At 45.8% G+C, this 13,558-nt stretch overlaps 1 protein-coding gene across 1 annotated transcript; it reads right to left on the bottom strand.

Moving 5' to 3' along the window:
- Positions 1–8,491: 8,491 nt before the first annotated feature.
- Positions 8,492–9,982, bottom strand: LOC119661739. Its single transcript, XM_038071205.1, has one exon. It carries the CDS (start codon positions 9,860–9,862, stop codon positions 8,597–8,599), a length of 1,266 nt encoding a protein of 421 aa, XP_037927133.1. The 5' UTR covers positions 9,863–9,982; the 3' UTR covers positions 8,492–8,596.
- Between the last annotated feature and the right edge of the window lie 3,576 nt (positions 9,983–13,558).

Raw genomic sequence — 13,558 nt, 5'->3', positions numbered from 1 at the left:
CCGTCGAGCGGAGAAGCGACTTCACAGATGGAAAAAGGAAGTCAGTAGGATGAAGCCTTATACACCTCGATGCTCATCCTGCCGAGACAAAGAGGGAAGTCTGATTTCCGACAGAATGGGCATATTGGAGCGTTGGGTTGAGTACTTTGATGAACTACTGAACCACCAGAACATCGGCGAGTTGGAGGTCCCGCCAACTGAAGACGACGAACAAATACTGCCACCGTCAAGTATAAAAGAAACATTCCGTGCAATTCATCGGCTTAAAAATCATAAGTCGCCAGGAGCCGATGGAATTACAGCCGAATTGGTTAAATGTGGAGGCGACCAATTACACCAAGCGGTTCATCAACTTGTGCTCAAGGTGTGGGACAGCGAATCAATGCCTGACGACTGGCAAAGAGACATTATCTTTCTCATACATAAAAGGGAGATATCATATAGTGCAGCAATTATAGAGGTATCACGTTGCTGAGTACCATCTATAAGATATTCGCCTCTATCTTGCTAGGCCGGATAGCCCCATACGCTCACAACATCATTGGCCCATACCAAAGAGGCTTCACTCTAGGCAAATCAGCAACAGATTAGATTTTCTCTGTGCAGCAAGCGATGGCAAAACTGTTGGAATATGAACATTAGTTGCACCATCTCTTTATCGACTTTAAAGCCGCCTATGATAGCATAGCCAGGTTAAAACTGTACACGGCCATGAGAGAATTCGGTATCCCGACGAAATTGATAAGACTGACTAGGCTGACCCTGATCAATGTGCGAGGCCACATAAAAGCAGCAGGATCACTCTCAAGACCATTCGACATCCACAACGGTCTACAACAAGGGGATGCCCTATCATGCGTCCTCTTTAACCTAGCTCTCGAGAAAGTAATCTGTGATGCTGAGGTAAATGCAAGAGGTCCTCTTTAAGTCCACCCAAGCATCATTTCTTCACCGTATACGCACGGCAAACAGGTCAGCCTCTTTTTTTTTTTTATAGATGGAGGTGGAAATCTTAGAAAGAGGCTGCTGCGCCAGGTTGCAGCAGTGTGTGGGATTCACACCCACTAAAACCACCCCCACTCTTCCGCCGCTCCTCGCGGGACCACCGTGAAGTATTACTTCGCGGGGGAGGCTCTGGTTCGCTATACCAGCTCGTCCATGTCACGTCTCCGTCGCGCCGCCTTCCGAGCTCGATCCAACTCCAGGAGTTTCATTCAGCCTCATTTACCGCCATCCAGTTTTCCTCCGACTTCAACATCTCTTCCACCAGGTTGGAGGGCTCGATGTCCGCCCCTAAGATGCTGTTCAACCTCCTTTTCTGCTGCAGAAATCTGGGACAATGGAAAATAACGTGCTCCGGGTCCTCGAGTGTAGCACCGCATTCAGGACAGTTGGGAGGCTCGTCCAACTCGAAGCGATGCAAGTACTTCCTATAGCCACCGTGTCCCGTAAGGAACTGTGTCAGGTGGTAATTCAACTCTCCGTGCTTTCGGTTGACCCATTTCTCGATACACCTGCCCTTGTCGGAGTTATTCCATCGTTGTTGCCACTTGCCACACAACTCTCTCCTGATGGCTTTTCGGAAATCCGCATTCACCTCGGCTAGATTTGCCTTCCGTTTTTCGTAGAGTGTGTGCCTCGCTCGCTAGAAGATCTATAGGGATCATTCCTGCGATAACACACACTGCCTCCGTCGACGCCGTCCTTAATGCGCTGCACACCCTTAGCGCAATTGGCCGGTATGCCGAACATATCTTCCTCCGGTTGACAGCGTGGTTCAACGCTCCCGCCCAAACAGGGGCCGCGTATAGCAGGATCGACCTCACCACTCCCGCGATGAGTAGCCTGCGACTATACTTCGGCCCTTCCACGTTAGGCATCATCCTTGCAAGGGATGAGCTGGCATTTGCTGCCTTCTCTCGCGCATAATCCAAGTGTCCCTTGAAACTCAGCTTGGCATCGATTATCACCCCCAGGTATTTGACAACCGATTTTGAGACGACCTCACGATTACCAACCTGGATGGTAACCGTGTTGTTCTTCCTACGGTTGGTAATGAGGACCGCCTCCGTCTTTTCGTCCGCCAGGTCCAGCTTGACCATTCGTAACAATGACTTGATGATATCAATGGCTTCATTTGCATAAAGCTCCACGTCCTCGGGATGCTTTGCAATTGCAACTACCGCCAAGTCGTCCGCAAAACCAATCAGCGTTGTCTCCTCCGGCACGCGAAGGCCAAGCACTCCGTCGTACATTATGTTCCACAGCAGCGGTCCCAATACAGAACCTTGAGGCACACCTGCTGTCACAATGTATTCCTTCGGCCCGTCGTCCGTCTCGTACCAGAGAAGTCTGTCCGAAAAGTAATTCTCGATGAGCCGAGCCAAGTAGCTAGGAACACCCAGTTTGGCCAAAGCGCCCTAAATCCAGCCCCAGTTGGCTGAGTTAAAAGCATTTTTGACGTCCAGCGTCACCAGAGCACAGCATTTGCCCATGACCATTGCATTTCGAGCCAATTCCACGACCTTTGCTACTGCATCGACCGTAGAACGGGCTCGCCGAAACCCATATTGCCGCTCCGAAAGACCACCCGCAAGCTCGATGAACGGGAGCAGCCTGTTGTATATCACCCTCTCCAACATCTTCCCCATCGTGTCTAAGGGACAAATAGGGCGATATGAAGAGGGCACGCCGGGTGGTTTTCGGGGCTTCGGTAGCAACACCAGCTTCTGCCTCTTCCACTGGGCGGGAAACACTCCTTCCGCCATGCACGATTCGAATGTGCTTGCGAACCACCTTGGTCTGGCCTTGACCCCCACCTTAAGAGCCCTGTTCGGAATTCCGTCCAATCCCGGAGCCTTGCTGTCCCCAATACGTCTGCAGATTTACTAAAGTTCCCCTTCGGTAACATCAGGGATCGAGAAGACGTCCTGCTGAGCTGCCAGTTGGGGTTCTCTTTCGTCCTGCTCCTGCTGCGGGAAAAGAGTTGTAATTATTTGCAACAAGAGCCGTGGGCATGTCACCTGAGGTGATTTTCGCCCGCGGATCTTCTTCATTACAACTTGATAGGCTGTACCCCACGGATTCATATTAGCCTCCATGCAGAGCTTCTGGTAGCATTCCCGCTTGCTTCTCCGAATGGCCTTCTTAAGGTTGCTTCGCAGATCCCTGTATTCCTCCTCACGCTCCTGGTGCTCCGGCCTTCCCCTTGTCCTGTGGGAAAGTCTCCTCGCTCGGAGACAAAAGGATCTCAAGGCAGCGATCTCCGTGTTCCACCAGTAGTTTGGCCTCTTGCCGTGGTGCAAACGTCGTCGTGGCATCGTAGCGTCGCATGCTTCGGTTACACGCTGAGACAGCTGTGTGACCCTTTCCACCGCTGTTCCATCCGGATCATGGGCTCCCTCCAATGCGGCCAGGAATGTCTCCTCGTCGAAAGCTCCGATAGACCAGCCAACCGACTTAGCCTTTCTACCTCCAGAGCGTCGTTGACTGCTTCCCCGGTTCCCAATGTGAAGGAAGATGGCCTGGTGGTCACTATGGGTGTAGTGCTCACTCACTTGCCAAGCCATCTCCTCCACCAGTGAAGTGCTAACAAATGTCAGGTCAACGATCGAACCCGACCCTCTTCCTCGAAAGGTGGGCACGCATCCAACGTTGGCCAGCACGATGTCCAGCTCCGCAAATGACTCGAGCAGAATTTGACCTCTGGTGTTCGTCGATCGGCTTCCCCACTCCAGGACCCACGCGTTGAAATCGCCCGCAATGATTTTAGGGCTGCGGTCTCTAGCGTCCAACACCAGACTGTCTAACATCTCCTCATATTGTGCTAAGGTTGCACTAGGAGGAGCGTAGCAGCTGTAAATATGGACACCGTTGACCTTCGTCCTTATAAAACCGGCTGCCGGGGGGGCCATGACTTCCTGAATGGCCTGTCTTCCGCACACCCAGATTGCGGCGTTGCCAGACGCATCCACCGCCCAAGTCGCACCGCCGTAGTTTCTGTACGGCTCGCAAATAACCGCGCCATCGACATTCGACTCTCGAATGGTTTGCGAGAGCAGGTCCTGAGCTGCCTCACAGTGATTGAGATTGATTTGTATCAATCTCATTTGATTGTGCGGTTCAGCTCCCTCCTATATACCGGACATCTGCTGCTTCCCGCAATATGCCCGCCGTCCACGCCCTCTTTCCCACTACATAACATACACCGTGGATCTCCGGTGCAATCTTTGATGAGGTGGCCCTCTTCCCCACACTTCCTGCAACTCCTCGACCTATTATGCTGGCTAGTGCATGCCGCCGCAAAATGGCCGAAATCGAGGCATCTGAAGCATCTCTTTAGAGATATTTGCTCCCTGAGCCTGCACACGACCCAACCTATTCTTACCTTGCCCGCGGTAATTAACTTAATAGCTGATTCCGCCGGCAAACTAATAATAGCGGTCTGTGTGCCACCATATGCCTTCTTCATCCTTTTTATGGCACTCTGGTCTATATCGCCAAGGTTGAACTGCTGCTTTAGCGCAGCACAGATGTCCTCCCGTGAGGTGACTTCATCTAGGTCCTTGCATTCAACCACTATCTCCTGTTTCCGAGCTCTTACCTCAGCTTCCTCTCCAAGTACACTTTCCACCTTCCCGCGGAAGTTATCGGCCGCTTGTCGGCGGATTTACTTAACTCCAGCATCAGATCCCCTCTCTGTGTTCGCCTGATACGGCTCACACTATCCCCCAAATCCTTCAATTCCGGGTCTGACTTCACCTTTCGGAGGATGTCGGCATAGGACATATTTCCCTTCATGGAAATAATTATTATTTCCGGGCGGAGCTTCTTTTTGTCCTTTTTCCTCTTGTTGCTCACCTTAGTCCATTGTTCGGGCCTCCGGGCGTTGGTTTCCACTTTTGTAGGTGTTGTGGCTGCAATCGTGAGATTACCGACTTTCGCGGGTACTCTCGCCGGCTCCGCCTTCTTTGGTGAAGAGGCTTTTTTCTTCTTCGGAACTTGCTGTGGTCCAAGAGGCTCGCTGGTACCGTCTCTAGCCCGTTTTCCTGTCTTCCCGCCTGCTTTATCACGGGGAGGCGTCACCTGCGTTTCCCTTGTGACCTTGCCAACTGACGCTTGGGAATTCTTTTCTTCGAGTGCCTTGATATAAGACAATTTAATGCCTCTTATCAAGGCTCGAATATTTTGGTGGATATTCCGCCTCTCCTTGATGAACTCGCACAGTTCATTTATTCGTTCCCCGAGTGTAACGAACGCCATTCCGGTATGTTCCCGTTTACTTTCGCGCCTTGCGCCACAAGGAATGATCTCGATTAAGGGACTATTCGTATTTCTTTCAGAGTCCCGCGACGAATCTCGACTACCAAAAAGAACCATTGTTCTCGGTGGTGATCTCCCAAGCTTCGAACTCCTCCTAAAAGGATCCGGTGTGGACCTAATTTCCACTCCACCATTATCTCTTGTAGCATTAGATGCCACAGTAGCCAAGTTTCCCACTACTGAGGCACTGCGGTCGTTGGATATCAACGGCCGGGAGCCCGCTTGCTCATTCCCAAAAACCGCCGGCATTGGGTTTCCGAAGCCCTGCACCGTAAAAAAACTACTTTTCTCCTCTTCCATATTTGGTTTAATTTCTGGGTGTCCTTCCCATAGCCAATTTTTATCCACGGGTGGGCGTTTACTTCCCACCTACCCGGCCTGCGCATAAGCATGCCCATAGACGCACATCTCCGGATGCGTGCATGTCCATGCCCATGACACATTCGCCGAGCATTCCCTTATCCGCACGAAGGGACGCGCCTGATGGGAGATTTGGCAACTCCGCACAGGAACAGGTCTGCCTCTATCGTGCCTACTGATAACTATATCGTCATTGCGGGCGACCTTTAATGGTCATGTGGAAAAAGGGTTTAGAGCACTTAATGAAGGTGACAAATGAATTTGTGGTTGTCAATACATGGTTTACCAAACGATTGTCTCATCTCCCTACATTGTATAGTGGAAACAGTAAAAACCAAATCGGTTATATACTCATAAGGCGCAGTCTTGTATCTCAATATCAACCGTTGTCTTGCGAATCAAAGCACCGATAAAACAGAGTAAGGAATGCACTGCCCCGTCACGAATTAAATGGTGGCGATTTCGTGAGAAAAAGGAAGGAACGATCTCACTTACGTGGTTGTCGAGCATCAAAATGTGGAATCAAGGTAGAAATATGATCCACCCTCGGGGTCACCAAGCCCGGTAAGCGATTCATCAACCGAGATATTTGGCTATGGAATGAAGGTCGGTGAGAAGAAATGTCTACATCATAAGTTTCATGCCAATAAAACACTGGTTAATTGGCAAATGTACAAGAATGCCATGAATCCTGGGAAGTAAAAAAGACATCGCTGTTATCTGATCGTTGCGATAAAATGAACGTTCTGGGGTGCGAGAGACATTTGTATCGCTTTGTCAAAAGTCGACGCCAACGCACACAGGATATCAAACACTTCTGTTGCGTTAATGATTACTGGTTCAAGTATACTGCTATAATACTATAATATTCCACCTTACATAACGGCCCATGCAAGTGAAAAATAAGATAGAGGATTATCAATTCAAAGGCAACACAGCAGGCGCAACACTGCTGCTGATTTTGGTTTTGTTTGCAGCATAACCAATCTATGTACGTGGTAGTCGTTCTGTGCATTTTTTGTTGTAGTCTATTTTTATTTCTATTTATTTTCTAGTAGAATTCTAATAGAATTATGATGCAGGAATTCTGTGTCAATTTTTGTAACATTCGCGGGATAAGGGACAACTTTTTCTCGGTATATGTGCACTTGACTACCTTTCTTTTCTCTCTCAAAATAAGGATTGCTATTTATGCTCGTAATGATGTGCTCTTTTCCATTGTCCGCTAATCTGGAGTTCACCTACGCCTAGACTAGAAGGATTAGAATTAATCTCTCGAAACATATCACATTCCTCTGTTTCTTCTATCGCAGCCCTAATTCATCTGATGCCGATGCTGTACGTTTCTTTAACGTACTCTCTTCTAACATTGATAATTTTACCTAAAGATTCACCTTGTCTGATGGGAAGACACGTCGCGCTTCTGTGTCAGTCTCATAACTTACGCCAACTAGTGGATTCTCCAAAAAAAAGTCCGTGATAAACCAAGTGAAAATGCTCATCTTCTGGATCTTTTCATGTCGTCACACCCTGAAAAGTACAGTCTCCTTAGCAGCCCCCTTAGGGAATCAACATTTATACCACCTTTCTACACAAAAAGCGTTCTTATTCCACCAAGCGCTTAGTGCGGCATTAGGCCAGAGCCGACTGGGTGGCATTTAATAAATACATAAGAGTGGTAAACTGGTCTGTGGTGTTCGCTGTGAATATGCGACTGTATGAATAATATAATTTCAAATGGTACCCGTTCATCCATCCCATATAGTTTTAAAAAAACCTAAATCTTCCACCTCGACTTGACTTACAACCGATTACAAAAATGATTAGGGTTCATTTTTCACCATTCGACCTAGCGTCGATCTACAAGACCCACTTTAGACCTAGACTCGAATACAATTCTCACATTTCAAGTTCAAGTCAAACGAAGCGCTTTTAAACTCATGATGTTAGTATTATATCACAAATTGAGCCCTTTGAGCACAGAAGAAATGTTGGATCTCTTTCTCTCCTCTGTCGTTATTATAACGGTTATTGCTCCCAGGAAATATCAGGACTTATCCCTTGTAGAGCCTCTCCCAAACCCAACACGCGGCCGCTCCCATCGCCTTACTCTGAGGGTCAGTGCTAGTCGCACCGTGAAATACCACGAATCCTTCTTATCTCGAACTATACGAATGTGGAACAGACTACCATCTTCTGTCTTCCCGTATGGCTACAAAATACTGAAGTTCAAGCAAGGAGTGCATCGCCACTTCCTTCACGCTCAACCTCTTCCCCGTTCCAATCCCTAACTTACTTCCTCCTCGCCAAGGCTGTGCTATAACTTTATAGCACCAAAGGGCATCCGCTGAGCTTTGGCATCATCATAAAAAAATGAAATGAACTGAATTGAGCGGTGTAGAAAACTTCTTTATATCTCGCTACGTATTCCTTCGGTTCACGCCAATTTTCTCTACTTTTGAGGATAAATTCATATCTTCTACAAAATAAATGTACGAAGATACGGGAATCAAGTCATTAGTAAAATACTCAGTTTTCCCGATATCTTTTGCACTACTCTATGCCCCTTACGCTCGTTGTTTCCGTGTAAACCTAAATGAGTTAATCTATGAGCTGCTATCATTGCAGGGCTCTGTATATGTCCAAGGGTTGCAAATTTAGTCTTACATCTAGACCTGTGCAGGATGTTGTCATCATGGCACAACACCTCCATCGATCAGTCAAGACAACTGACTTTACGCCTACATAAGCTGCAATGACCTCAGTCTGTATTGTTATGATCCGGATTCTAGTTTACAAAAACAGCAGCTTAACAGTATCTGTTTTTATTTTCCTATACTAAAAGTATATAAAACAGTCTCTAAATGCCAAAATGAGTGATTTCCTCAATATCCATATTTTCTAAGCCTAGTATCTAGAACATAAAGCCAATCTCTTTTCGTACGTCCTCTATGTATTGCAAAAAGTCGCTACGAATGCTGCCCCGCCACTCGTGCAACAGATCTTTGCTACCAACACAATTCGTGTATACATGGACGAAGGCATGGGATATAGCCAGCGGCATTATTTTTATGTGTTCCGCAAGCATATGAAGTTTATAAATGTATATTTTGTGACCCGGTGTCCGCTCAGGATCGTAGAACTTGCTGTCTAAAAGCAGTTTAAATCGTGCGTCCATGCATACTGAATACGTAGTAAGTTCGAAGCGGTTCACGTCGCTGTCGTAATGTTTGAGCCCAGTCAACATGGAGTCCGGACTTCGGAGATTCTCGCCGGTGAAGAAAAATTCATTGATTTCCAGAAGTGTCGCCGTTTGCGCTGTGTTCATGGAACGCATTGTACAGTCGAGTTCTAGGATAGTCCTTGTTGCTGGCGACCGATAATCGAACGGGAAGTTATATGGGAAGTAGTTAATGTGGATGCCGGCCTGACTGAGAAGTTTTCGTGTATGGCCTGACAGCGCATCGGCGTTGTATACGAGGAAATTGTCAACTCCAATCGTTTGATGGAACAGGAAAAACTGCATAACATTAGTCTTGGTTGAGAACTCGGACAACGCAGCGGTGTTTGATGAATTGTACGCCACCATATTTACACAAACATTCATTTCGGCCCGTTCCTTGATTTCCTTGTTTTTAATATGTCGCAGAGATAATTCATATTCTGCTTTGGTTTTCGTGCTGATGAGGATAACATTCTCTGCCACTCCGAAATCCCGAGTGATTTTACAGAGAAATTTATACACAGTAAATTGGTCTGGGTACTGTTCATTCTGTGGCCTGGGAGTGTCAACAATAACAAAGGCGAATTTCCCGCTGATTACTTTGCCCTCCTTGTAACGTATTCCACACTTGAAATTAACAAGGGCCCCTCTTGCGCCGACCACAATAGAAATTGCTGTGCCGCCAGGTGTTAGCTCTTTCTTTTCCCAAAATGATGAGTAGGTGTGAAAATTATCCCCAATGTATTGCCAAACGGGAAGAGGACTGGAAAAGTCGTAACCATAATCGGCTTTCGTGTTGTTTTCTAATCGGTCGAGTACTGCAGCATCGCTCCGCCCGAAAAAGTTGACAACTTCGAGGACATATCGCAAGCGATTATTTTCACTTTTGTACATCAACAGGATTGCCACGCTCGTAATAGAGATTATTACTAGCAGCAACTGTTGGTACTTTCGCATTTTCTTTGAACAGCACAACGAATTTCTACCATATAAACTTATTTATCGGCATAAAATACCGGCGATGTTTACATTATTCCGGCAGACAAAAAATGACAACCTACATATGTTGAAAATGCAAGTGAGTGGTATTCTCGTATTGTATTGGAAGCCTTCCATGTTTGACAATTAGAGAATATTTGAATAATATAACGCTTTAGTTAAATGGTCAGCTAAACCGTTGCAAATTTTCTGCGAATCTACCGGACTTCGAACAGAAAATAATATTTGGAATTAAGCAAATATAAAATAACTAAGTGGAAAGGGCTTTGTTTTCGTAAAAATTGTTACGGATCGCCAAAAATTGAGCTTCCATGATGTTATTTAACGTATCCTACTTTAGTTCTTAAAATCTTCTAATAATGTCTTTATGAACTTCATGCAAATTTTATAATTGCTATAACAATCTGCGCGGAAGGCTCTTCATCATCACTAACGGCGCAACAACCGGTATCCGGTCTAGGTCTGCCTTAATAAGGAACTGTAGACATCCCGGTTTTGCGCCAAGGTCAACCAATTCGATATCCCTAAAAGCTGTCTGGCGTCCTGACCTACACCATCGCTCCATCTTAAGCAGGGTCTGCCTCGTCTTCTTTTTCTACCATAGAAATTGCCCTTATAGACTTTTCGGGTGGGATCATCCTCATCCATACGGATTAAGTGACCCGCCCACCGTAATCTATTGAGCCGGATTTTATCCATAACCTGACGGCCATGATATCGTTCATAGATTTCGTCATTGTGTAGGCTGCGGAATCGTCCATCCTCATGTAGGGGGCAAAAAATTCTTCAGAGGATTCTTCTCTCGAACGCGGCCAAGATTCCTCAACTTTTCTTGCTAAGTCTCCGAGGAATATATAAGGACTGACAAGATCATTGTCTTGTACAGTAAGAGCTTTGACCTTATGGTGAGACGCTTCGAGTGGAACAGTTTTTGTAAGCTGAAATAGACTCTGTTGGCTGCCAACAACCATGCGTCGATTTCATCCTCGTAGCTGTTATCGGTTATGATTTTCGACCCTAGATAGGAAAAATTATCAACGGTCTTAAACTTGTAATCTCCTATCTTTATTCTTCTGGTTTGACCAGTGCGATTTGATGTTGTTAGGTTCTTCAGTTTTTGGTGTTGACGTTGCCACCACAAATTTCGTCTTGCCTTAATTGATGTGCAGCCCACGATTTCGCGCCACCTGCTCAATCTGGTTAAAGGCAGTTTGTACGTCTTGGTTCGTTGTTCTCATGATGTCAATATCGTAGGTAGTTGGGTGGACTTTAAAAGGATGGCGACTCTTGCATTTACCTCAACATCACGCACCAATTTTCCCAGGACCAGGTTAAAGAGGATACATGATAGGGCATCCCCTTGTCTTAGACCGTTGTTGATGTTGGATGGTCTCGAGAGTGATCCTGATGCTTTTATTTGGCCTCGTACATTAGTCAGGGCCAGCCTAGTCAGTCTAGTATTAATTTCATCGGGATGCCGAATTCTCTCATCGCCGTGTACAGTTTTACGCTGGCTATGCTATCATAGGCGGCTTTAAATTCGATGAAAAGATAGTGCAACTGATGTCCATATTCCAACAGTTTTTCCATCGCTTGCCACAGAGAGAAAATCTGATCTGTTGCTGATTTACCTGGAGTGAAGTCTCTTTGGTATGGACCAGTAATGTTCTGGGCGTATGGGCCTATCCGACCTAGGAAGATAGCGGAGAAATCTTATAGATGGTATTCAGCAACGTGATACCTCTATAATTGCTGCACTGCATAATATCTTCCTTTTTATGTATAGGACTGATAACACCTCTTTGCCAGTCGTTAGGTATTGATTCGCTGTCCCACGCCTTGAGTTAGTTGATGAACCACTTGGCGTAGTTGATTCGCCTCCATATTTAACCAATTCGGCTGTAATTCCATCGGCTTCTGCCGACTTATGATTTTTAAGCCGTTAATTGCTGCACTACGTGATATCCCCCTTTTTATGTATGGGACAGATAATGCCCCGTTGCCAGTCGTCAAGCATTGATTCGCTGGTCCATACTCTGAGCATCAGTTGATGAACCGTTTGTGTAATTGGTCGCCTCCATATTCAATTAATTCAGCTGAAATTCCATCGTTTTCTGGCGACTTATTATTTTTAAGCCGATGAATTGCACGGACTGTTTCTTCTATGCTTGGTAGTGGCAGCATTTGTAAGTCGTCTTCAGTTGGCGGGACCTCCTGTCGGAAATCATATTTCCCTCTTTGTCTCGGCAGTATGAGCATGGAGGTGTATAAGGCTTCATCCTGCTGACTTGTTGGTAAAATTTGCTCCCTGTACTTTTCAAGTTCAGATTTGTTGATTTTCCCAGGCTTCTTTTTTCCGTCTGTGAAGTTGCTTCTCCTCTCGACGAAGTTCGTGATAAGTCTCTGCACGTGCCCGCGTTCTTTGAGAATGCAACATTACTCGGTATGCAGCATTCTTCCGTTTTGTTGCTAGTTTACGTTCATCGTCAAACAAGCTGTTCCGACTTTACTTGCGGTTGGGGCCAAGCGTGTTTATGGCCGTATTTATGATAATGCTCTTCACATTTTTCGCATTTCCTACAACGTTGTTACATCAGGCCTGTATTGGGATAGAGTATCGGCTAGCTGCTTGGCAGCTCTATTTCTTTACAGGAAGCGCCCGTTCCATGAGAAAATGCGCAAATCGTTACTCCGTCGTCGTTGTCGGGTTCGTCGTTGTAAAGTCCATTCTATCCGAGGCTCGTTCTAAATGAAATATTTTAAGAGAAAGAGATTCCTGGCGTAAAGATATCAAAGTAGCCTCACTTTAAGGTACCATACATTTTTTGAAAAGGATGGTCGCCTCGATTTAGAGGGGGCCTTCCCCTTCTTCCCACATACTCTTCCCATTCTCTCATCCTCTGGGGTTTGAATTGAAATTCAAAGGTAATCATGGTGTTATCTAAAAACAATACTTTAAGGAGCAATCACTTTATAAGGGGGTTCTTACCCTTCCCCTCATAAACTCTTCAGCTGCGGTCCATTTGGCGTTCACAACGGTAACATTTTAGAGTACCATAAACAGATCCCAGATTTGAATCCTATAGAGAATTGAGAGTGAACCCCAACAAAGGCTGCATCAGTGTGGCCGGGGTGTATCTCAAATACAGAGTTGAGGATGGTGCCATTTTGTAGCATTTAGACCCGTTTTCAATTAGTATAATGTTTCATTATTATTCTGCCAAAAATCTTTAATAGGATTAGGATTAGGATTAGCAATTGAAATGTTGTGATTGCCGATTAGCTGCCCACATATCTCAAATTAATAATTCAGATTTCAGATTTATTTTTCGAGTGAAGAAAAGAAATACATGTGCGGTAAAAAAGGATTAAAAATTTAAAAGCTCAAGTGTGACTAATTAAGTATGTAACGTTAACCTACGGAAATATCCGGCCTAGCCGGTTACATGATATAAAGTGAAAAGGTGGAGAATGTCAATGCTCATTTGACATAGCATGTGCTTAATCCTAAGAATAATTTATAACTTACAACTAAACAAACATAACATAAAACAACAGAAAATAGTACTCTTTACTGAGAAACGAGAAAATGAGAGTTCTCAGGCCCCGATGGATAGGATTGAGCGACGGATTTGGATGACTGTAGGATTCCGG

This window comes from Hermetia illucens, chromosome 1 (genome assembly GCF_905115235.1).
Source record: "Hermetia illucens chromosome 1, iHerIll2.2.curated.20191125, whole genome shotgun sequence".
Lineage (NCBI taxonomy): Eukaryota > Metazoa > Arthropoda > Insecta > Diptera > Stratiomyidae > Hermetia > Hermetia illucens.
Note: the sequence above shows the minus strand (reverse complement) of the source record. Positions and strands in the feature narration are given on the sequence as shown.

Bases quoted from the DNA above. Each gene is read 5' to 3' on its own strand.
- LOC119661739 (XM_038071205.1), bottom strand. From the start codon at position 9,862: ATGCGAAAGTACCAACAGTTGCTGCTAGTAATAATCTCTATTACGAGC.